This window comes from Lutra lutra, chromosome 1 (genome assembly GCF_902655055.1).
Source record: "Lutra lutra chromosome 1, mLutLut1.2, whole genome shotgun sequence".
NCBI classification, from domain to species: Eukaryota; Metazoa; Chordata; class Mammalia; order Carnivora; family Mustelidae; genus Lutra; species Lutra lutra.
Genome location: NC_062278.1, coordinates 199962414 through 199986109, shown reverse-complemented (window position 1 = coordinate 199986109; position 23696 = coordinate 199962414). Strand labels below are relative to the sequence as shown.

The following is a 23696-nucleotide window of genomic DNA, read 5'->3' as shown; positions in this document are numbered from 1 at the left end:
GTTGGGTCCGGCTGTTGTGAGTTTGTGATCTCTGGCAAAACAAAAATCACCAGTCTATAGTCATGCTGTTCCACTAAATGTGATTAAAAAAAAAACCAGTATTTTAGATGGTTTTCTCAGAAACTATCAATACTGTACATGAATTTTGTTCACAGCGATTGCTCAGCAAGGCTCTATGGTAGAAGGGCATTTGTCGAGGGGAATTTATGAATATGACAGCAGCGATAAGCAGCTGAAAATAATCTATGAGACGTTTTCAAATTACCCCTTATGAGATGTAGTCCTTGTGAAAGATAATTTGCGGTTCTCACAGAATACCCTGCAAATTGGGTCTTTCATCTGCGATGTTTTTGATAGTTAAAACATTTCATTTCTCATATTAACAAGTGATAACTGCATTTGTTCATCTAAACAATTTGATTTCTATTTTTCTGTGCCGAGAGGCTGTTGACATTTCAGGGTACGTAATTATTTTCATTGCCAACTGCTGTTTGTGGTGACTGTAGGCAAAAGATAGAAATCTGAATATACATGGGCATTGTTTTAAATCATTTTCTGTAAAGACTCGTCCTAAAACAGGAATCTATTTGCCTGAGTTATCATCTATACTTAGAAATCTAACAGGACATGGGTGTTGATGAGTGAGGAATCTAGCCTCACTCCAGGTTTTCTGCAGTGTACTGGAAGGTCTCTCATATACCCACTGTGGGCAGAGGGAGGCGGTTGACCTGTGGTATCACCAGACCTCTGGCAGAGCTCTGTGCACTCACCGTCTGAAGTCTCAGTAGCAAAAGGGAACCTGTGTTATTGGCCTTGGTAGCTCCCAGCTTATGAAATACCTAGTCAAGGATCTTAGCACTGGTTGCCAGGATTACATGACAAATGCTCATGGGAACACCTCTCACCATGCCTGGTACCTAGCGCGAGCTCTGGAAACATTTGATGAAATGGGGACATGGGGATGACATATAAAAAGATCTTCTAAATTTCCTTTGTCATGTTGCCTTCTTGGCCAAGGACTTACAGTCCAAGACAAAGGAAAGAATGATTTTTTTCCCCCACTTGGAAAGCAGCCATTCTGTCCTGAGACTGAATGTTCAGCCATACTTATGGAAGAGCCATCCAACACAGAGCAGAAAGGAGGCACCAGTGCTTGGGACCATATTCTTTGGGGTCTGTACTTGATCTGAAAACATGCTATTTTTTTCAAGCTACTCCTCAACATATTGGAAGTTTATTTTAACATTCAGAAAAAAATGAACACCAATGTTGATACTGCCCATTCCACCCCCCATCCCCCCAAATTGCGTAGCAAAATTGCTATCTTTAGCTTGCAGTGTGTGGTGCCCACGCTAGTTGTGAGGCCCTGTGGGCAGGTGTAGATGGCCTGTCTGATGTTTAGGGGTGCATCTGTGTGTGTCCCATGGGGTAGGCTGTGGTGAGTTCCTTAGTGTTTCCCACAGCCTCTTTATATTATTGGCTGAGGCTCTGGCTTCATCCGACAGGGAGAAAATACTGCTTGTGTGGACCTCCCATTTACATTCCAGGTTAGGGAATGGACTACTAATTTAGGATCCAAACTGATTTTTACATGGCCTGAAGGAGTGAATGTAGAGCCAGTACCCTGAATGGCAAATGTGTTTTATCCTTTGAACCGATTCCAATTGATTAGTTCTGGTTGCCTATAGTGCTGACTTAAGAAGGCATCTGTGTTGCATCAGGGCTCAGCTGGGAGGAGTGCTGGGATTGATTAGCGATGTCTGTCAAGGCCTCTGGAGGGAACGCTGACCCTATATTTGCCATTCTTTGCTTTTGACGTGTCCTTAACTCCTCTCTCTGAAATGATTTTAATACTAACAGGTGACTCTAAGTATCAGATAGGGCATCATGAAAGAGAGCAGGTAGATGACATTTCAAGAAAACCTAGCATGAGAAAATGCACATTTACAAAATGCAGAAATCTGGAGCCAATTATTGCCATTACAGAAAGATTCCATGAAAGGCTCCTTTAAATAGCGAGCTCCCCTACTGCATTAAAATGATGATTTAATTTACAAAAATTCACTTCTCATGCAACTCTTCAGGACTGCGCCTGTGGAGAAAAGTAAGCCACACCTGATTTTTTTTTTTTTTTTTAAACCTTGACCTAAATAATGTTCAGGATGCCTGCTGCCACCTATCCTGGGTCTCTGATAATTTCCACTCTCTGCAGACTTCCTTCCTACTTCCTCTCCCGGAGTGTTGAGTAGACAGTCTGGGTGGTGGTCAACAGCGCTGGCTTCCACCGTGCCCACGGCTGCATTTCATTAGTGGGTAAACTGATTGCTCCCAGTATGTTTATGTGTGGGTGCGGCTGTACAAGTCTGTGCACTCCGTGCCCTGTGTGTGTAGATAGATACACACAAGCCATTATCTTGCTCTCAGCCCAACCTAAATTCATTCCTGCTGTAAGAGTTATAAATGGAAGGTTCTAATAGCCCAGTGGATACAGACTTTCAGAACATGTGCCCCGGATTCCAACTCCCCGTCCTTTTTGTGTTTGTTTATATGTTATTTACCCTTGCATCAGAAAACTTCCCCAGACCCTGGGCCTGAGTCCCATTATCCAGACATGGAACCCTCCTCTTCCTCTGTGGCCTAGAAAGCCCCAAATGGTTTTCTGATTTAGAAAATTAAATATAATCTGACTCTTGTGGCAAGCTTTGCAATTCCCAACCAACAGACTCTCCCATTAAATATATAACATACACAACATCTAAAAGTATCACCAATCTCACATGAATTTGAATTATAGAAGCATTCAGTGCCCCTCGGGTAAGATTGCCAGCTTCTTCCCAGGCACTCAAAATTGGGCGCTTTTCCAAAAGACCATAAAGCTCCCAGGAATGCCGACTAGCACGTGTGTTTGCGTTTCTGTTGTTCTTTTAAAGCAGCTTAATGCAGGGGGGAGTACCTGAGAGGGGGATCTCCCCTCCCCCACACCCCCCGTCCTGCCTTCCCTCACATAGAGAAATTGCAGTGACTTCTCAGACACGGAGCACAAGTGTCACCTCTATTTCAAATGCAGTATTTTTAAAATCGCAATATAATATTTTTCCCCAGGGAATATTTATGCGGACAGGTCTTTTTTTTTTTTTTTTTTCTTTTGAGAAAAGCAAGATGAGATCTTAGCATCAGCCCTACTCAGACTGGTTCTCTGGCAGGAGATGATGCTTCCTTTCTGAGACAGAGGTTCTCAGGCTGGTGAGCTGGCATACAGCTCTTTTCCTTCCATCTTCACAGGCTCATTGGTCTGAGCCAAGCGTCCCCCATGGTACTGGGCTGTGATGGCCGCATAGGTGCAGCCATAGATGGCTGCAGCCAACATCATGAGACATACAATCCCGCACACAATCCCTGTGATGATGACAGTGGCCACCGCGTGACGCAGGCTGGCCGGCCTTGGTTTGGGTTTGAGCTCACACTCTGAGGGTTCTTGCTCCCCCAAACTGTGGGTCTCGGGAGACACGGGAACAGGCTGGTGGGCAGAACCCAGCTGCTGCCCCCTGGAGGAGCCTACATCCGGAGAAGGGAAAGGGCAGGGCTGGTACAGCTCATGAGGGATCTTCAGGAGGTCCTCTCCCTTCCAGGTGTCTGGTGACGCACAGATGACACTGTCTGTTACTCCCCCTTTAAAAAGCAAAAGCAAATAAGTATGGCAGATGTCCTCTGTTGTGATGTTGTGCCCTGATCACGAGGACCCTGTGTGTCTACCAACATTCTTGGGTGATGCCAGGTGGGGAGGTCAATGGCCTTTTGAGTGTGTGTGTATGTTTGACGGTAATATTAGTTTAGTTTGTGGGATTAAGTATAATTAACATGTCTCCTCGGGCCTTGGAACGTTCAGTAATTTGAGCTCCGAACTTTCCAACACGTTATTGGAGTAGTTTCCACTGTCTGTAAGGTGATTGATTTCCTCAGGTGTGTAGACTTGTATTGTTTAAGGGTGGATTTGGGTGCCTAGTAGTTGTTTTCTAGAAAGAACTGAACTAACAGATTTTGTTCTGGCCACATAGGACCACTGATTTACTATCTCAGGCAAATTAACTTCTCTGACTACATTTTTTTTGGCCATAAAAACACTGTGTTTGTATCTGACTTGAGAATTTACAGAGCGCTGTTTGATAAGTCCTCACAGCTCTGCTCTAATGGGTAATTATTGTCCAGGGTCACCCAGGTAGGACATTAGTGGGCAGATCGGCACTCAAACCCAGCCCATCCCCTTGATCCCAGTTTTCCCACTGTGCTCACTGCCTCTTCTTCTGCACTTCTGCACTGCACCGCTTCTTCTCCCTTCCCCTTCCCCCCTAGGAGCCTCTTGAGGTCAGCAAAGTTAATGCAAGGACTCTCAGTGTAGCCCTTTGACTGGGCAGAACCTGGCCTGCAGGTTCTGTGGCTCAGCTCCCCTGGCGGCCATGAATTCCTTCTCCAGGAGGACTGTGAAGCCTGGAACTGCTTTTAGCCAAGTCAGATTGGAGGCCTTTGTCCACACCACAGGTGGATTATGAAATTATACCAGAAAGGCCTGTGCGGGAGATGGTCACAGCAGTTACTATCACCTTCCTTTGCACAGCTCTTCAGTTTGTGGAATGCCTTCTATCATCCGAGCCTCCTAAGCTGAGGCCCTCTGACTAGTTGGGGCCACTTTCTAGTACCATCATTATCATGGTCCAGGTCACACCGGGATTAGCAGCTTGGCGATATTCACCCCACACCTTTTTGTCACCACTGCTTGGAACTGAATCGCCTAGTGCTAGAATCACTTGGGCCCCTTGTGGTTTCTTCAGTGATTTCCTTGAGGCAGGAGCCCCAACTCAAAAGCAAAAACATAAATGAGGAGTTCTCTCCTTTCCTGAGCTGACATGTGGGAGGCCAGAGATTCGGGGTGGCCCTAGGTGTCGTCAGGCTATGCTGAGACTAAGGATCCCTTCCTCAGGGACCATTTCATGCGTCTGCCCAGGAATTTGTTGTAAGGCAGAAGACCAGAGAAACTGAAATGGAGTGTGGGACTTTGAGAAGAAGCGACGATATTCAACATGGCCAGAGAACACAGAGACTCCCCCAAGGGGAAGAAAGGCTGTGTGCTGTGGGACCAGCATTTCTGCCGTTGACTCATTCCTAGATTGGAGTGGTTCACCCAATCACTCTGGGCCTAAGCACTATCTTCTCCAGTTTCAAGCTTCCTGCTGATCAGTATTAGGGTGGGAGATGTGGCCTTGGGACCCACAGTGCCGACAAAGTACGCAGACTAGAGCCTGGGGCACAGCTGGAAGTCAGGGGCTGTGGCCCCCAAGAGCTCCATGACCACCTGTGGATTCACCTCAGGATTCACCTCTCAGCCTTGCACCACTGTCTCCTCAGCCATGACCCCAGCTTGTGGGCCCCCCTCCCTTCTAGAACCATGGAAGCTAATAATGAAAGAAGTCCCAGCTTGCCGAGCCCTTGTTATCCCCCATCTGGCCACTGGTAGCTCTTTACCAGCGTCTTGGCAGAAACTGGATTCAAATCTTGAGTCTGTTACTTAGCTGGGCAACCCTAAGCAAGATACTTGACCATCCTTGGCTTCTGCTTCCTCATCTGGAAAGTGGGAGAGGGGAGTGATAATGATAAATCATCTCACGAGATCACCCTGAGGTTCAGCTAGGTGAAGCAGGTCAGGTACTCAGCACAACGACTAGCTAAATGTGTTCAGTACAGTCAGCTTTGACATGGAGAGGATTTGTTTACTCTTGAATGGAGAGAGAGCAGTACTAATCACAAAATCTCTATGCATGCTTTTGTAAAGAAGTCATTTAGTGGGTATTCATCAGAGCATATGTTTTGGCTATTGGGCCCACAGGAAGGCAAAATTTCCCCACTCTCTGTAGTCAGGTTGGAGACGGAGCTGTGGCCCATGGAACCAAGGAATGCCACTTTCAGACCACAAAACCCCCCTTGCTTCATCCTCCATGTGATCTGTGCCCACTTGGTGGTGATCTTAGAGGCCATGTGGTAAAGGGGCAGCATCAGAAGCTGGAAGGGGCTTATGTCCTTGAACGACTGTGTGGGACCCAGCCCTAAGCCTCGGTTTCCCTTGGGTCTAACACAAGCAACAGACCTTTATTGTGCCCATCACCGACATGGGTGTCATATCAACCAGCCTGTCTTGACTAATATTGTTACTATTTGTATTTATTTATGGATCCTTTAAAAGAACAAGGTCTTGACCAATACCTATTTTTGCCTTACGTGGTATATATTATTCCTCAGGGAGTCTGAGAACCAGAATGGGCCTCGGATCTCTCTAGCTTCACCCTGTCACCTTCCACCTGTGACACTGAGAGCTGGGTGGTAGAGGGAAATGTTAATTTGTCTGAAGGTCACCAGTGAGTGTGTGGCAGAGTGGGGGAATGATCTCCTGTCTACTAGCTCACGTTATTTCTAGTGTCCTGGACCTGGAAACGGTCTTTTGTAAAGAAACATTCCTCCGTGAAAGCTCTTTCTGCGATGGTTTGACTTATGCTTAGCATTTAGTCAGAACACAACAGCTAAACCCACTCTACCTCTAGGTGGGAAAAGTTTTCTTGGCAATGCCCTACAAGAATGATTTTTGCCAGAGTCTATGCACCCCCTTTGTAGGTCAGCTTGAAGATTAGTTGGCTAGGGATAGGCTATTTGCTATTATTTTGTCGAGAGGGATTTTTAACTCAATATTGAATATCTGGGGCCCCGGGGTGGCTCAGTGGGTTAAGCCTCTGCCTTCAGCTCAGGTCATGATCTCAGGGTCCTGGGATTGAGTCCTGCATCGGGCTCTCTGCTCAGCGGGGAGCCTGCTTCTCCGCCCCCTCTGCCTGCCTCTCTGCCTACTTGTGATCTCTGTGTGTCAAATAAATAAATAAAATCTTTAAAAAATATATTGAATATCTGAACTCACATTGTGCTCTCTTCCCCTTCCTTCTGTGTAACTGCTGCAACCGTCCAGTCTCTAATGACTCCCTAATTCATGTCGTTAGCTCTGAGATCTTCCTGAGTTACAGGCTCAAACATACAGCCAGCAACTCAGCAGCACCCCTTGGAAAAGTAGGGGGCACCCCGAACTTGACTTGCCCCAGATTCAACTCTCGATTTACCATCTCCCCCATGCACTTGCCCACTTGCCAAAGAATGCAGGACCAAGACCCCACCTCCCAGTCTGCCCCTTCTCAGCTCCTGACATCACTCTTTATGTGGTTAATCTTGCAGGACCAAATAAATCGAGTTTCCCATGATATACTTTTTTCTTTTTTCCTTCATTTCCCATTCCAAGCCATTAACAATTGCTATCCGTTCAGTATTCCAGATACATCCACAAAGATGATCATTTCTCATGACCCTGATCTGAGCTGCCCTTTTGTCTTCCCTGGGTGACTGAAATCAGTTTCTTCCCTTATCCCCTTGCTGCTTCTCCTGTAGCCTATAGTCTGCTCTCCCTCCAGTCGCCAGAGTCACCTTCTGAAATGTAATTAGATATTGTTCCCTTGACTAAAATTCTTCAAGAGATTTCCATTTCATCTAAAAAAACCCCGAATGACTCCCCCTGCTCTGCACGTTCCTACATGAACCTGTGTTGCCTCCTCTCTGCCCGCTCGTTATGTCCCTTCTCTTCTCACCACTTTTCATGCCTCTTTCTTCCCTCAGTCAAGCCAAGCTTAGTCACCTGTCAGGCCCTTTGCAATTTCTGTCCTTTCCCCCAATTATCTCATGGCTCATTTCTCTGCATTGTTTAGGGGCTGCTCACCCATGTTATCTCCTTGGAGATAACATGCCCTTCCTATCTGAAACCGAACTCCCATCACCTGCCGCTGTCTCTCCCCTCACTCTGCCTCCTTCTACCCTTAGCACCAAGTGCTGTCTGAACTTGGGTATTGATTGGCTATCTTATTTAATGCCATTTTCTGCTACCAGAGTGTAACCTTCATGTTGGTAGAGATTTTCTTGTTCACCTTTTCTCATTGTCTAGAAAAGCACCTGGCTCATAAGTGGCATTCAAGCACAGGAATGAATGAATGGTGCTTGAAAATTAAGAGGAAAGAAGCACTTGGATGTACAGGAAAGAATGTGGGGCCCAGACCCAATAGTCATTCCTTCTATTCTTGTCTGTGCTTCTATCCTGTCATCCTGAGGAAGTCATTGAACATCTCTGGGCTTCCATTTCCCATTGATTATAGACTAGCATTGAGTTAGAAAGGGTTGGAAGACTTTTCTATAAAAAGCCAAGTAGTTAATATTTTAAGCTTTACCATACACAACTATTCAGCTTTGCCCTGGTGACAATACATGATATAAGTCAGCGTAGATGTGTTCCAATAAATATTTGCAAAAACAGGAGATGGGCTGGATTTGGCTCTTAAGTTGTAGTTTGGTGACTCCAGGGTGATTTCCAGAACCCTCATCTTTAATACTCTAGATTATTTTGCTTTGATTTTTATCATCTGGTTAAAGAAATAGTAAGCAACTTTAGGGAGTGCAGCCAATTTCAGTAACAGTGGTATTGGCTAAAGCAGAAGGGATAATCTCAGGGAAGATTTATAGCTATCAAATTGGTAGAAGCATACACAGAGGGAGAAATCCCAAGGAGAGAGACCATGCTGGATCACACCTGAAAATTAGAATTTTGTGCCCCTTTGGAGCCAAGCAATTATTCAAGGGGTGAATTTCCCTCCTTCTTAAGGGCCTGCGGCTCTCAGATAAATAATGTGGTTAATCACTAAGTGGAAAGTTGTCTCCGTGAATCGTATTTGTAGATGAATTTAAATCATGAATTTAAACACTCTCTAATGACTCACTGCCTCTCTTGCCATCCCCTGAAATGACCTCAGTGTGGAAAAGCTTACATGGGCCCCTCGCACACTCCTCAACGTCCCTTCTAATGCTGACAAGAGATGAGGTTCATCCTAGGCTGGTAACACACAGATAGGGGGTTCCAAATGGACGTGACTGACCTTTATAGATAAATTTCTCCAGCCAGAGTTTAAGACTGAGCAAGTGGCAGTTGCATTTCCAGAGGTTGTCCTTGAGAAGTAAAAGCCTCACTCTGGGCATGGATTCCAGGAGTGCTCGATCAAGGTGCTGAAGCTGGTTTTGTTGAACTGCAAAAACGGTCAGGTTCTGCCAAGGCTTCCCCGGGGATGTGGGAAGGTGCCTGATGTCGTTTGATGACAAATCAAGCTCCCTCAGCTGTGGGAGGGAGTGGAAAAGCCTGCTTTCCAGAAAATGCAGGGAGTTCTGGGTCAGGTTCAAGACCTGCAAGTGCTGGAGTCCATGGAAAACCCCGGCGGCCAGATGCGAAAGGGAATTGTTGCCCAAGTTCAGGGTCGTGAGCTGTGGCACCGACCTAAACGCAAATGCAGGAAGCTGGCCTATCTGGTTGTCTTGCAAGAGCAGCGTTTGAGTCTGCGGAGGCAAATCCTGAGGGACCTCAGCCAGCCCCCTCCGGCTGCAGTCTATGGATCGTGAGGAGGAGTGGCAGTGGCACTTCTCTGGGCAGCTGCCTGCCAGCCGGAGCAGGGCCAACGCGCCCCAAAGCAGAAGCAGTTCACCTACGACCGACAAAAAGGAACTGAGATGTGAAGCCAGTTTGTAAGCCGTGTCTGTGTGTGTGTTCCCCTTTAAAATCACAAGTAAGGTGACTCTGGGACAGCGAACACCTTCTACAACCTGAAGGAGAGTTTCGTTCATTCCCATCCTTAGGAAAGTCGGGCTGGCCAGGGTACATCCCTATGGGGTCAATAACACAGAGAAAGATGAAGAATATCTTGTGGGGGGGGGCATGCCTGTTGTAGGGTGCAGCAGAGTTATTTGAGGCCAGGGGTTTGGAACAATGATAGGCCCATTGGAGAGTCACATTTCTGGAAAAGTAAGCTCCAGATCAGTACTGTCCAGTAGAACCTGCTGTGGGGATGGAAATGAGTTCATCTGCTGTCCAGGATGGCAGTTCTGAGCTACATGTGGCAACTGAGCTCTTGAAATGTGACTACTGCAACCAAAGAGCTGAATTTGTATTTGCATTTAATTTTAGTTGATTTTAAATTTAAATTCGCCACATGGTGCTAATGGTTGCCATCTTGGATCGGGCAGGTTTAAAGAATTTTTTTTTTTTTTTTTTTTTATTTGACAGAGAGAGATCACAAGTAGGCAGAGAGGCAGGCAGGGGCAGGGGGGAGTGGAAAACAGGCTCCCTGCCGAGCAGAGAACGGATTGGACGGGTTTAAAATGCTCCTACGTGTTGACATGCATCTCCGCAGGTTTAATAATTCTGTGAATAGTGACCGTCTCCCTTTTTATTCAAGAGATTTTAAAAAGGCAAAAAAAAAAAAAAAGATTTTAAAAGCACAGAAAAGCATGTAATAAACACCCATATTCCTATAACACAGTTCTGTCAATCATTCATAGGTTGGCATATTTTTCATCTTTTTTTCTTTTAACTCAAAGAAACGAAGCATTCCTGATACAGTTGCAATCACTCTGATTAGCTCCCAAGTCATGTTTTCCAATACGAAGCCTCCTCCCCCCTACCATTACTGACCTATCCCTCTAGGCCTATTAGAAAAAAGCAACAACAATGCTTAATAACAGCAATTAGGGGCACCTGGGTGGCTCAGTGGATAAAGCCTCTGCCTTCAGCTAGGGCATGATCTCAGGGTCCTGGGTTTGAGCCCCACATCGGGCTCTCTGCTCAGCAGGGAGCCTGCTTCCCCCTCTCTCTCTCTGCCTGCCTCTCTGCGTACTTCTGATCTCTCTATCAAATAAATAAATAAAATCTTAAAAAATAATAATAGTAACAGCAATAGCAGATAGTCATGTAGCAAGGGTTTTGAGCCAGGCACCATTATAAGGGCATTATAATGTTATATTACTTGTATATATGTAAGTAATTAATATTATATATAATTATATATTATTTATAATTACATAATATTACTATATTATATATTGTAATATATATTTAAAATATATAATTATATATCACTATTATGCATTATAATAGCAGTTAATACATTTATTATTATAATTATATATAATGTTATAATATATTATGTATATTAATTTAATCCTCATAACCTTGTAAATCTGGTTCCATTATGTCTGCATTATAAAGGTGAGGGAACTGAGGCACAGAGAAGCTAAACCACTTGTCCAAGGTCATATAGGTGGTGAATAGTAGAATCCTGATTTGAACCCATTTGGCTTCCAGAGTCTGTCAGGATCCTTTCGGGCTGTGCTTTACCACCCATCAAACTTTTACTTTTACACACACAAGCAGAGTACACAATGTTTCATATAGTGGCTTTTAAAACTCGACACACATATAGTCATTGGCATGTCTCATTTTGTCATGTATTCTGTTCACTCAAACTGATCTGTCCACCTAGATCCAGAGAGAGTTCATTTATTCCTGTTAAATACTATAGGCCATTCCATGGTGACACCATGCCAGATTTAATATTTAGCCCCCTTACTGATGGACGTTTGAGTTGCTGCCATTTTCCTCCACTACAAGCGATGCTGCAGAGGACATCCTCGCCAAGGACAACTTGCCCATGCAGAAATTACAAAGAGGGTCTCCAGTGTCAACAGGAGCTGGAGCCTGGCAGGGCTCAGAGAGGACACTGAGTTGACCTTTTTTTTTTAAAAGATACTTCTAGATCATTCTCCGGAGTAGCTACATGACCTCCTGCTTTTTTCCTGGGACTTGAATTTCAAAATATGGCAAATATCTGTCAAGAACATTTTGTGAAATTGGTAAAAGAATTCACAAGGCCAAGCAATAATAATTAAAACTCAAGATGGTAATCTATTCATGAAGAAAGCGCTCGGAAGAGGTTGTCTGTGCGGTTTTGGTCTTAATGGGGGAAATAGATAAGGTGGCCATCCAATGCCCTAGACCGTTGAATTCTCTACTAATGGGAAACGGCACTGAAGGCAACAGGGAAGATACCTGGAGAGCCTTCTGAAGATTCTGCTCTGTTTAGTTTAGCTCAAGGGAGGTGGAACATCGCAGTCCCCTTCCCTGTTCCAAAATACAAAAGAGCAAAGTCCTTGTTTTCCTTTCTGTAATTTTGCAAATAACCTAAACAACGGCTTTCAGAGCCAGCGCACCTTCCTGGCTGTGGGTCTCAAGCATCAGTTATCTGCACGAAATCAAATCTTAACCAGAGAACTAGTTTTCCACAGAATCCACTAATCTATTAATGACAGGCTTTGTCTTTCTGAGCTGTGGCCAGTTTGCTCATTCTTCCTTTAGTTCCACTCCCCTGGCCTGACCAACAGGATGATATATGAACTCCAACTTGAAGCTCTGTATTTTCTATGAAATGGCCCATGACATGCCAACTACGTATCCCATCGTGGCTGGGTACATTCGTCCCCACACCGTTCTTCTGACCCAACATGGCACAAACATAAATTACCCCACTAGAGACATTTTTTATATGTTTGGTCTTTAGATAAAGACAACCTCACGGTTAAGTTTACCACAGATACCTTGTTGAGGGGACCCCATTCCGCCCCCCCATTTCCTCTCAAGGACAGAGAACTTTTCTAAGGCGTGAGGGGACTAATCATGGCTCACCTTTCATGGCGGAGTCTCCACAGGCTTTCTCATGGAAGGCGTAGCCCACCTCTCTTAATCTGCAGATCCCCACGCTGAGGGCATGGCGAGCTCAGAGCCCAGCTTGTCATTCCAGCACAAGCTTTGCTGTCACGCAGAACACTGTTGTCGCTTTCAGGGACCACGTATTAAAGAAATCCCGCCCCTGTCTCCATCTGGCTGGGATTGTTTTCCATAAGAGGGCCTTTTGACGGTGTCCCCTCTTCTTTCTTAAAGTGTCAGCCTCCCCAGGATCATCCTGGCCTTTCCCATTCAGACGACGAGCCCCAGAAAGAATGTTTGTCAAACCTCCGTGAACAGCTGTAGCATTCAAACATGACCCCGATGGCTCGGCCTTTCTGATTATTTAATCTGCTTGGAGTCCAGGGCACCAAAAAACAAAAAAAAACCTGCCTTCCTAATCCGGTGGTGGTTTCTGAATTCTGTTGACTTATTAACCATGCTGTGTTAGCCCTTGCCGGGCTGGGGGATGCTCGCCGTGGATTCTCAATCAGGGTGTCTAGCAACAGAGCCAGCAGAGTGTGTAATGTGAGGACAAATTGGCCTGCTGGAGGCTGACACGGTTTGCACAGGGCACTTGTTTGGTCATCGAAGGTGCATTCAGTCAGCATCCGTAGGGATTAGCTGTGTTGACAGGGTCTTGATGCCCTGAAATTCATAGTCATGGTTTCCTTCAGTGGACACTGCAGGCTCTTCTCGCCAATGCCACAAATACTTCTCAGCTGCTTCTTTGCTTACCCCCCCTCTTCCCACCTGCCCCCCTGCCCCGCATTGACCTTTGGGTTCACGTGACTTTGGAAATGCTTCTCAGTCTTTCATCGTTTCCCTGATGCGGAAGTTCCAGCCCTTTCCTCGTTTCCCACATATAAAACAGTAAGCCTGCCCCATGAGCATCAGGTAGCGATGTACTGCAACTGTTCCCTAATTGAAGCTGCTGGGGACGTTTCTAGCAGGGACTGGAGCATTTCTTTGAATGTGCAAATCCCCGTCATCTGCTGTGGTGGGTTGTCAGGGCCGGAAGCTGCTCCTTGAAATGTCCCTATGCTCCTGGGCCCAGGGTCACCCCAAGGAAGGCAGAAACCTGGCTTTTATTGAGGCAGCTTGGAAAGGGGCAACCCTGGCCCCAGGCAGTGCAGTGAAGCAGGGGAGTGTGGGATTTGGAGTCAGATGGGCCTGGATTTGAATTCAGCTTCACCAGTCACCAACTTGATGTCTCTGGGTGAGCAGCTCACTCCCTGGGATCCTCATAGCCCATATCTAACACGTGGATGGTGGTATTTTTTTGCTTCATGGGATTGTTACCAGGATTAAATTAAAGCAAGCCATGCATGCCACGGTTCAGGATTGTCTTCATAAATGTTCAATTATCCATGAGAATGCCTCCCATGACTCCTGTGCTGCTAGCATTTGAAGGGCAGCCTTGACTCAACAGGTAGGAGCAAGATCCTGGCAAAAGCCTGGGACACCCGGCCCCTCATGCCACTTGGGTGGTACCAGACCCTTATGAACGAAGCTGAAAAACTGGATGGTGACTCTCCTTCAGAGCCCGCTCTTTGGAATCCCTTATGTCCTTTGGCCATGTCCCTTCCAGCCTCACAGAACCCATCCTGCCCCCTTCCTGAAAAATCTGCTTTACCCAGTCTTCTACATTTTGTCCTCTTCTCCAACATTCTTTGAGTACTGGTGATATCATGGAGAAAAGGCTGGTATAGGTGACAGAGGGCCGTTTAAATATTTATAGTGGCTAAATGACTCCTTCCTTCCTCCCTCCCCTCCTTTCTCTCTATCTGCCAGTGCACAGAATTTAAGCAAAATCATTCCTTGGTGATACATGACCAGTGATAGCCCATTCGTAGCCTTCGGTCATCATACTATAGCAAACATGCATCATGCATCATACTATAGCAAACACCTATGAACCTGACCCTCGCTCTAAGAACTAGGAAGTTATCAATAACGTATACCAACCTGTGAGTCTCTGTCTTTCCCTGGGGTTGGCAAACATTTTTGTGTAAAGGGCCAGACAGTGAATATTTTAGACTCTGAGGGCCATATGGTTTCTGTCACAACTGCTCTACCCTGATGTTGTAGTGCAGAGCCAGCCATAGTCAATCCATAAACAATGGATGGGTCTGTGCACCAATAAAACTTTATTTATAAAAACAGATGGAGGACTGGGTCAGTCCACAGACCATAGCTGGCAAGCCTTGCTCCATCCCATTCCCTAGCCACTGCGGTCATTCTCTTTCACCACCACTGGTCACCCCATCAGCTAGACATACCTACCAGCCTATCTCCTCATCTACAGACTGAGAGGGCTGGAAAGGAGGATCTTAGGGTATTCTTAAAGCCTAAAACCTTGTCATTCTCATTAGAATGCTTGAGTGGACTTGAAAGAGTCTTGCAGACTTTTTGGGACCTTAGGCAAAGACTGTCTCTTTGGGTTGCAGCAGAGCAGATCTTACAGGATCCACCCAAGGTCCCAGTATCATGGACTCCAGAGGCCTGGGAAAGATGAATCCATTGACAGCATGGCTGAGTGTAGGAGGCCTGGACAGAGAAACCATAGACAGTCATGACACACCTGCAGGTAGAGCCAGGTCGTGAGGCTAACTGAGGAAGCCCACTTTCCTGCCGCATATACTCTGAAGCTGGGTGACCTTGGGCAAACCACAGGCTCTCTCTAAGCCTCAGCTTCCTCCTCTGTAGAATGCAGTTAGTAGCTATGTCATACGGTCCAAGAAGGATCGAGGGCTGTATGTTAAGTGCACAGCCCTGTTCTGACCGAGCAAATGATCACAACTGACATCTCCTATTAGCCCCAAAGAGTCTGGATTAGCTGTTCTCACCTAAAACATGGATAACCTGGGAACATGCAGAGAACCCACACAGCTGAGGGTTTCCTGGGAGACGAGCCTTACTACCCAAAGGGGCTTTTTGGTTCTGTTTTGCTCCTGCTGACTCTAACAGGCGATGAAAAGATGGGCAGTGCACGCCTGGGGGAGACACCTCCTGGATGTTGAAGGACTTGGATGTGGAGGCTAATTGATTTATTCCATCTAACCTCAGCCCAGAGAACAAAGGCAGTTTGCTAATGCCTGTGGCGCCTTCTCTCTCTCCTTCCCTTGGTGAGCCAGATCTGAGAAGTGGCAAGACAACTGTACATGCAGGATGGAAACAGAGATGCCAAATGTCAGGTCAGGCCAAGGCGCTGTAGAGGAGAGAAGGCTCTGCTGTGAAGGCGCCTAGCACTGAGATCTGGTCAAGAGCCCAGTGTCTCATGCAGGAGCTTTCTTAAGTCAGAACGTTTCCTAATATAAATGGGTCTTTTTAACATTTCACCCTCCTCAAAAAAATCATCAACAATTATTAACATTTAAAAGTGACGGGGGCGCCTGGGTGGCTCAGTGGGTTAAGCCGCTGCCTTCGGCTCGGGTCATGATCTCAGGATCCTGGGATCGAGTCCCGCATCGGGCTCTCTGCTCAGCAGGGAACCTGCTTCCCTCTCTCTCTCTCTCTGCCTGCCTCTCTGTCTACTTGTGATCTCTCTCTCTGTCAAATAAATAAATAAAAAAATAAAATAAAAAAAAAATAAAAGTGACGATGTTTTGAAATCCAGCAAATGTGTGTTAGCAGGTAATACACAGGTAAATGCAACTATTTAAAAAAAAATAAGTTAAATACACTCACCTGGGAGGGCATTCATAATAAATTGTTAGGTTAGATAAAGCAATTTGAATAGGAATATACATTGTGTAATCTTATTTATACTGCCAAAAAAAAGATTTAAAAAGTCAGAGGTGCAGAGCTAGAAGGGTTAACTCTAAAAATGTGTGTTGGTTTGTCTGAAGATGGAATAAGTGGGGAAGGGCAAACACCAAAAATACTGATTGCCCAGAAGACAGGGGTAATTTAAGAAGAGAGGGAAAGTAACTTCTTTTTTTTTTCTTTAAGATTTTATTTATTTGAGAGAGATCACAAGTAGGCAGACAGGCAGACAGAGAGAGAGAGAGAGGGAAACAGGCTCCCTACTGAGCAGAGAGCCCAATGCAGGGCTCAATCCCAGGACCCTGAGATCATGACCTGAGCCGAAAAGCAGCGGCTTAACCCACTGAGCCACCCAGGTGCCCCGAAAGTAACTTCTGTTGTTTACACCTCTGCATATTCAACCTGCTACAACAAATGTTATAGCTGTAATTTCAAAAATACAAAGGAGGAGAAGAGTTAACTTCTGTTAAGTAGAAAGAGGTGCATTTCCTTTACTGGAATATTGGAGATGACTGCTTCTGAGTAACTAGCTGAGTTTTATGTGTCCGTATGGCATCCTGGAGTTCCCGTTGTCTCACTCCATGAGGATTAGTCCCCAAAGTGACACATGTCTTTCTCTGCCAAGTGATTGCCACATGTGAACAGACCTTATACCGCGTGGAATATTTCTCCCAGTTTTAATAACTGCTTTGGTAAAATCATGGTAAATGACTCCCCCATCCCTACCAGCGGGCCCCCATCCAAAGCAGGTGCTGTAGTGATCTGACGTGGGGGACGCCAGGCCAAGTGACAGCTGGTGCCCAGTATAGCTCAGAGAAAGACCTTGGCATCGTAAATCCATGCAGAAATTTCATTTGGTGGTGGAGGAAATTTGGCATTTGGAAATATTTCCCCAGGGTTGTAGATGACCAAATGGCACTCCAGCATAAAGTTTATACAGAGCTATTTAAAAGTCCTCAATATTCTTTCCTTCCTTCCTTATTTCTTTTGTTTTTTTTTTTTTTTCTTTTTCTCTTTGGTCTTATAAAACATATAGTGAGTGAGCTAGGAATATATTTTCCAATGGCTGTAGTATTATGTATTTAGTGCTTACGATGGGCCAGATGTTGCTGAGGATTTGTTCTGGTTAGATACAAATCCTTAATGTTGCTACTATAATGAGTAAATTTCCAATTTTTTGCTCTTTATCACAGTCTAGTTGAGGTTGACAGGGGGCCAGTCTTCATCCAGTTGTTTAGGGTCCCTCTATCTTGCCACTGTGCCTTCCTCCTAGTTCATAGTACCCTCTCCATCAGCTGTAGATGGAAAAAGATGAGGGTCAGACATGGTCCCTGCCTGGAAATGGTACTTATCACTGGGCTTACATTCCACTGGCCAGGATGAAATCACATGACCATATCTAACAGCAAGGGAAGCTGGGAAATGTAGTCTGACTGTGTGCCTTGGAAGATGAGGAGTCCTAGAATATTAGCAATCTCTGCCTCTACCCTTTATTTACATTATCTCACTTAAAGCTGACAACAGCTCTCTGGCCTATAAGCTTAAGATGGTTTCTTTTATTTCTTCTCATAGTTTCCGTAATACCATGTAGAACCACCACTGAATAAATGTTGAATGTTGAAGGAATACATGAATGACAGATCTGAAACCCAGAAAAGTTAAAGTAACTTGCCTAATGTGTCCAGCCTATTTATTGCAAATATGTGCATCATGAGTCCCCACATTAAGGATGATATTCAGGGAACTTATAGTTCTATGTATTTCATGTCTTAAGTTATTTTTTTATACAGTCCATTCTGACAGGAAGCTACAAATTTAATTATCTGGTTGCTCTCCCTAACTCAGAAGATAGAAACACAGTTTCCTTTTGAGCCACTCAATGGAAAATCAAGGCTGTCGTAGGATTTCTGTAATGAGAAGGTGGGAAGGAGATGTACCTCTCCTCATTCTGTCTTGCCTTTTTGGTAAAGTAAAACTTCCTACCTAGGGCTACCTAGGGTCATTCAGTTTATATTACTATCTAGAGAATTTAAACTCCCTTGACATGGCCTCAAGATATCTGATAAAATTAGTGGAGTAGCGGATAGGAAATGTGTGCCTTCAACCTCTCTAAAACTAAGAAAGTCAATGGCCTAAGTGTATATGACTGCTTCCCAGTCCCCACTTGCCTATGGAGCCCAAGTCTGAACTAGGTGCTGTGGGAACTAGAAGAGACATAGAACACTGGCCCTTGGCCTTCCAAGAATGTATCTGTCTGCCGGGTGCTACTTAGCGATCTTTATTTATTATATCAGAGTCAATGCGGATCATCTCATCACCTTGAATCTGCTACCCATGAGAAGACCGCACATGACTTTGTTGGACACTAACACTGCCCGGCTCTCCAAGAGACAAGTCTCAGAAATCCTTTGGCTAAGTAGAGGAGACAGATCTAGATTGGTTTTTGGTTTTTTATTTGTTTTTCTGTTTGTTTGTCTTTTATTTGTTTTTATGGGGTTTGTTTTTTGTTTGTTTGTTTTTTTAATCCACCCACTCTGCATTGTCAAGGTTAGAGGAAGTACAGACTTCACATCCTAGTGTCTTCCCAACCTCAGCCTTCTAGCACTTGTTTTCCCTGCATAGAAGATGTACGTAAAGATAAAGATGCGTTGGAGATAAGTATGATTAGAGGTAATTAGTGAGCTCATGTGCCTGCTGGAATAAACACAGACAGATGCTGGTTGATATAAAGCTAACAATGAAACAAAAAGATCGAGAAACATGGCAGCTTAGGAAGTTTGGCCAAGGCCTCACACTGACACACTGTTTTATTTAGATCTTTTGATTGGCCTCTTTGGTCTCTGCCCCAGGAATAGAAACTGGAATCAAATTTACATTCATGGTTGATTGTTGACTCATGTTACACATAAATTGAGTGTTTTGTGCAGCTCTTCTTGGTGAATATATATTTGCGTTTGTGCTTTTATGATAACATGATGGTCCGGTTTCTGTAATAGATGACGATGTGTTTTCATATTTTCAAGTTACAGTTTAGTATGTGTGCCTTGGGATGCACTAGTGAATCTATGTTTTGCCTTTTCCTCCTTCAGATTTGCTCTATGTGAGCTGTTTGATACACGTAGCTTGGAAATGTCATAGAAAACACAACTGTCTCAGGCAGGACTTACATTGTAACCCACCAATTACAGATCCAAGACAGCTGAGGATTCCTTTTCATTATTCCAGACTTCCTCTGTCCCACAATTTCGTTCTAGAACAGTGTCCCTGTTAAAAGCATGGAAAATGGGCTGAGCCCATCTAGGTTCAAAGGCTGCTTCCAACATTTACTGGCTCTGAGAACTTAAAGACATTATTTAACCTTTCTGATCTTCAATTTTGTCATCTGTACAAAGGAACCCAATGGGCAGGTTTGCACGGTGGGTTAAATAATATTTTTATGTAAGAGTCTGAGCAGAAAACAAAACAAAAACCTGTCTTTGCACATGGCAATATGCATGAGCTAGGATCTTCTCCATCATTCTATCTGTACGGCTTGTGTCAGCTAAGCACCTAGGCTGCAGGTACTTAATACTAATCAGGAACAAAAATGAGCAAGTTAAAGCAAGGGAGCATTTTGCCCACGTGACAGAGTTCACCATCTTCTGCGACTATAAAGCAGGTTCATGTAGGTGTTATCTGGCCAGAATCAGTTCTATCTAAGTGAATTCATGCTCAACCTATCTGATTGTCATCCAAATAGTTCCCCAGACAAAAGAAAGTTGTAACCCCACCTTCACATGGGACATTCATTTGCAAGATAAAGGTCCTGTGTTGGCATGGACACAGCTTCCATCCTCATTAATAATGGCAAGTGCCCATTCTGGTGCAGAGTCAAGTTCTGTTCATTTCGCTTCATCTGAGAAACCCATTAGGCCACCTACTATGTGCTTGTGCTGTTGCTTCTTCAAGGTTTCCCCACGACTCTTTCCTCTAGCCAGCACATCCCTGGTAGGAGGCCCCTTTCCCCATCCTTGCATAATTAGAGAAATCATATCATCAGCTCCCCAGAGCCGGTCCGCTTTCATCAGGAAGTACCACTCGTGGAGTTTCCAGGTTGATAGGAGTGGAAACATTTGTGTTCGACAAGCAGGCTCCTTCATGTGTTGTCAGCATTTCATTTGTGATTTTAATGAGGGCCAAGAAGAAAATAAACTCAGCATACCGCTCTCCGCTACTACCGCTGATGTCTCCAAGTTTCTATCCGTGGCCTCAACGTGCTCCTACCAGGAAGGCATTTGGAAATGCAGCAGTGTGTCACTGCTGGGTGTGACCCAGAGCTCAGATGATTGAAACCCCTTCCACACGTGCCTGAGAGACAGCAGAATGGAACTGCCATCTCTCACCCCCACCCCGACCCCCGGTGTCTTGAGTCCGGTGTGGTTAGGGGCAAGCCAGCCCTGCTGACACTCATAGGCTACATCGATGCAACAGAACTTTCCCTCCTGAGCGTTCAAGGGTATGTTAGTGTGGACGTAATACACGGCACACCAGGAGTGGTCCATAAGTGCTTTGTAGGGCCAGGTGACCCCACCAGCAACCCCATGAGGCCCATCATGGCCTCACGGCCTCACAATCCTTTTCAGCCCAGGGTTCAAGGCAGACAACAGCAGACAGTGGGTGGCATCGTGCTAAACAATCCTAGTTGCTGCTCCCAAAGAAGATGCTTGCTGTTTGCAAATTTGACCATGTCTGGCATTCAAAGCCAAGTGCCATTTTGCTGAAGGGAGAGTTGGAATCATGACCTGGGGAGTTACTGACTGAGCCCCCTACCACCCACCACTGCCCCCGACCATGCCCCCACCTGGACTTCTTTTTTTTTTTTTTAAATACTTTATTTATTTATTTGACAGACAGAGATCACAAGTAGGCAGAGAGGCAGGCAGAGAGAGAAGAGGAAGCAGGCTCCCTGCTGAGCAGAGAGCCAGATGCGGGGCTCGATCCCAGGACCCTGGGATCATGACCTGAGCAGAAAGCAGAGACTTTAACCCACTGAGCCACCCGGGCGCCCCCCCACCCGGACTTCTAAGTCTTGATGTAAACTTGCTGTTTTCTCCTTGTCCTCGGAAGAATGGTACTTTTTCTACAGTGATAAAAATAAGTTCTTTATTTCCTAATAATGCCTTTCTAAAAAGAGAAACACGATTTTAGGACATAGTGGGAAGGGGCTAAGCTGTAGCCTGTGCATTTGCACAGCCAAACGATGGCTTGCACTAGAAATAGGATTTCAGAAAAGATGGCGGGGTGGGGGGGCGGGGTTAATGGCAGGGACATTTCGTGTTCCCACATTTGGACACACGGGCGACCCCCAGGTGGACCTCTCCGTGATTGCCGAGGGTTTGCTGGGAGTGGCAGGCCAGCAGGGAGCCTCGTGCCTGTCGTGTCACAAGACACTCTAGCAGAGCCTGTCCGCTGGCTTAAGACAATGACGCCGGGTCCAGAGGAAGTCCGTCTGCAGGGGAGACAAATGTTGGACTGACTCTCGTTCCCCATTTTGTTCTCCTGCTTCCATCCCATTTGCAGTGACAGGCACTGTGAGTGAGCAGCTGATTCTTTGTTTAGTTCTTTCTCTGTCTGGAGGTTTGAGTGCCCTGACTTGACACCAGAAGTTCCCAAATTCCCAGGGCTGAAAGGAAACCTCCAAGCCCACAGAACACACGGCAAGCCTCAGACTCAGGGTGCTTACCTGGAGACGATCACGGGTTCTTCCACCAGGTGAGGAGTGGCACTGTTATTTTCTACGTCTGATTGTGGAAAAACTCGAGTCTTGAGAAGAGCAGATCACTTTCCAGAAATCAGTCTCTAAGGAGCTGAGCTGGGACTTGAACCCCCGGCTGCCTGATTTCAAAGCCTTTCAAGTCCTGTGTCCTTTACTCCTCCTTTCATCAGGGGAGAAGCCAAGGAAGGACCCCCAAAAGAGATAGCCCCCACAAAACAGACTGGGTGGAAAGAATGCATCCACCCCCCCTGGGAAGATTTACTCCCCTGGAGGTCCCCAGTGCCTGCTGCTTCTCGAGGCTGAGGGCCACCAAGAGAAGGGGAGAGCCTGCTGCCTGTCTGCCAGGGCTGCGGTCAGGAAAGACATCCCTGGGCCAGCAGTGAAGAAAGCGGGGCACTTGGTGCATGGAGTTAGCACTAATCCGGTCCATCCCCAGCACGCTGCTATCAGTCAGATCTCGGACATATTTGTCATGGCTGTTCCCCTGCCCAGAAGCTGCCCCCACAAGCCCATCCCCCCTTCATGGCTGTGCAGGAAGGGGAGAGCTCCCTTTGATCTGGAGACCGGTAGCCAGAGAAGCATGGCCGTTGGCAGACCTGCTCCTGCCCCTCTACCCGGCCGAGTGTGTGGACAGCCACACAAACAAAGCCCCTTGGCCATGCTTGCTTTGAGAACAGCCAGACTCGGGACAGAACATCTGCCCTGGAACGAGGCAGAAATGGGAACGGCAGCCCCCTTCACACTGAGGAATTCTAGGTCACGGTACCCAGGAGAAGATGCTCAGACTGGGATAAGCAGCCCAGCAAGAAGGCAGAAGAAAGAGGGGATGGGACCAGCCCAACGGCCATCCCGCAGGAAGGCTGGACTCCCGTGGTCAGGAAGGAACCCCACACTCGCCGTGCAGGTTTCTATTCCACCTGAAACCAAACTCCCGGAGCAAAAGGCATCAGCCTGGAGACAGATCAGCTAGCTTTTGAGGTCTAAGGAGTTGAAAAAAGTAAGACAGGTAGCTCTGGGGAGAGCGTAACTGTTTTCTACTTACCCTCCTTCAGAAAGCAAAGTTTTGAGTCAAGTAATTCTGAGTAGGGAATGTATGTCTCTTAAAAATATATTTGGCTTCCCTGTAGTATAGTATACTTTGCTGTATTGAAATACAGCTCGCCCCACTCAAATTACTGCCTCGGTGCCTAATGCTGTAAAATTAAACTATTCCTTGCTGATATTTTATTAAGCCTCACCAGCATTTCAGACTCAGACATCTCACGGAGCTTCGGGCCATATGTTTTATATGCTGTCATGGTGAACTCTGACTTCAGCCCGCAGGGTCCCCTTCCCCCCGTGTCTTTATATAGTGCAGGATTTTCAAAAACATTCATGCAGGCCATTTCCAAATTGTGGACTGTTGCAAGTAAATATCTCTGGTCATGTGGGTGTTAATGCTTAAAAAGACAACAACAACAACAAAAATAAATAAAAAGAAAGGAAATGAGTTGTTTTATGAGAAGT

At 45.8% G+C, this 23696-nt stretch overlaps 2 protein-coding genes across 5 annotated transcripts in view; one reads left to right on the top strand and one right to left on the bottom strand.

The window, feature by feature from the left end:
* The window catches only part of CACNA2D3 (calcium voltage-gated channel auxiliary subunit alpha2delta 3), an 880032-nt gene that overhangs the window by 730955 nt on the left and 125381 nt on the right, over nt 1-23696 (top strand). The gene's annotated exons all lie outside the window — the stretch shown is intronic.
* On the bottom strand, nt 3229-12642 carry LRTM1 (leucine rich repeats and transmembrane domains 1). Its single transcript, XM_047691744.1, has 3 exons — nt 12629-12642; nt 9000-9596; nt 3229-3669 (listed from the first exon to the last, which is right to left on the bottom strand). The coding sequence occupies exons 1-3, from the start codon at nt 12633-12635 to the stop codon at nt 3236-3238; spliced, it is 1038 nt and encodes a 345-aa protein (XP_047547700.1). The 5' UTR covers nt 12636-12642; the 3' UTR covers nt 3229-3235.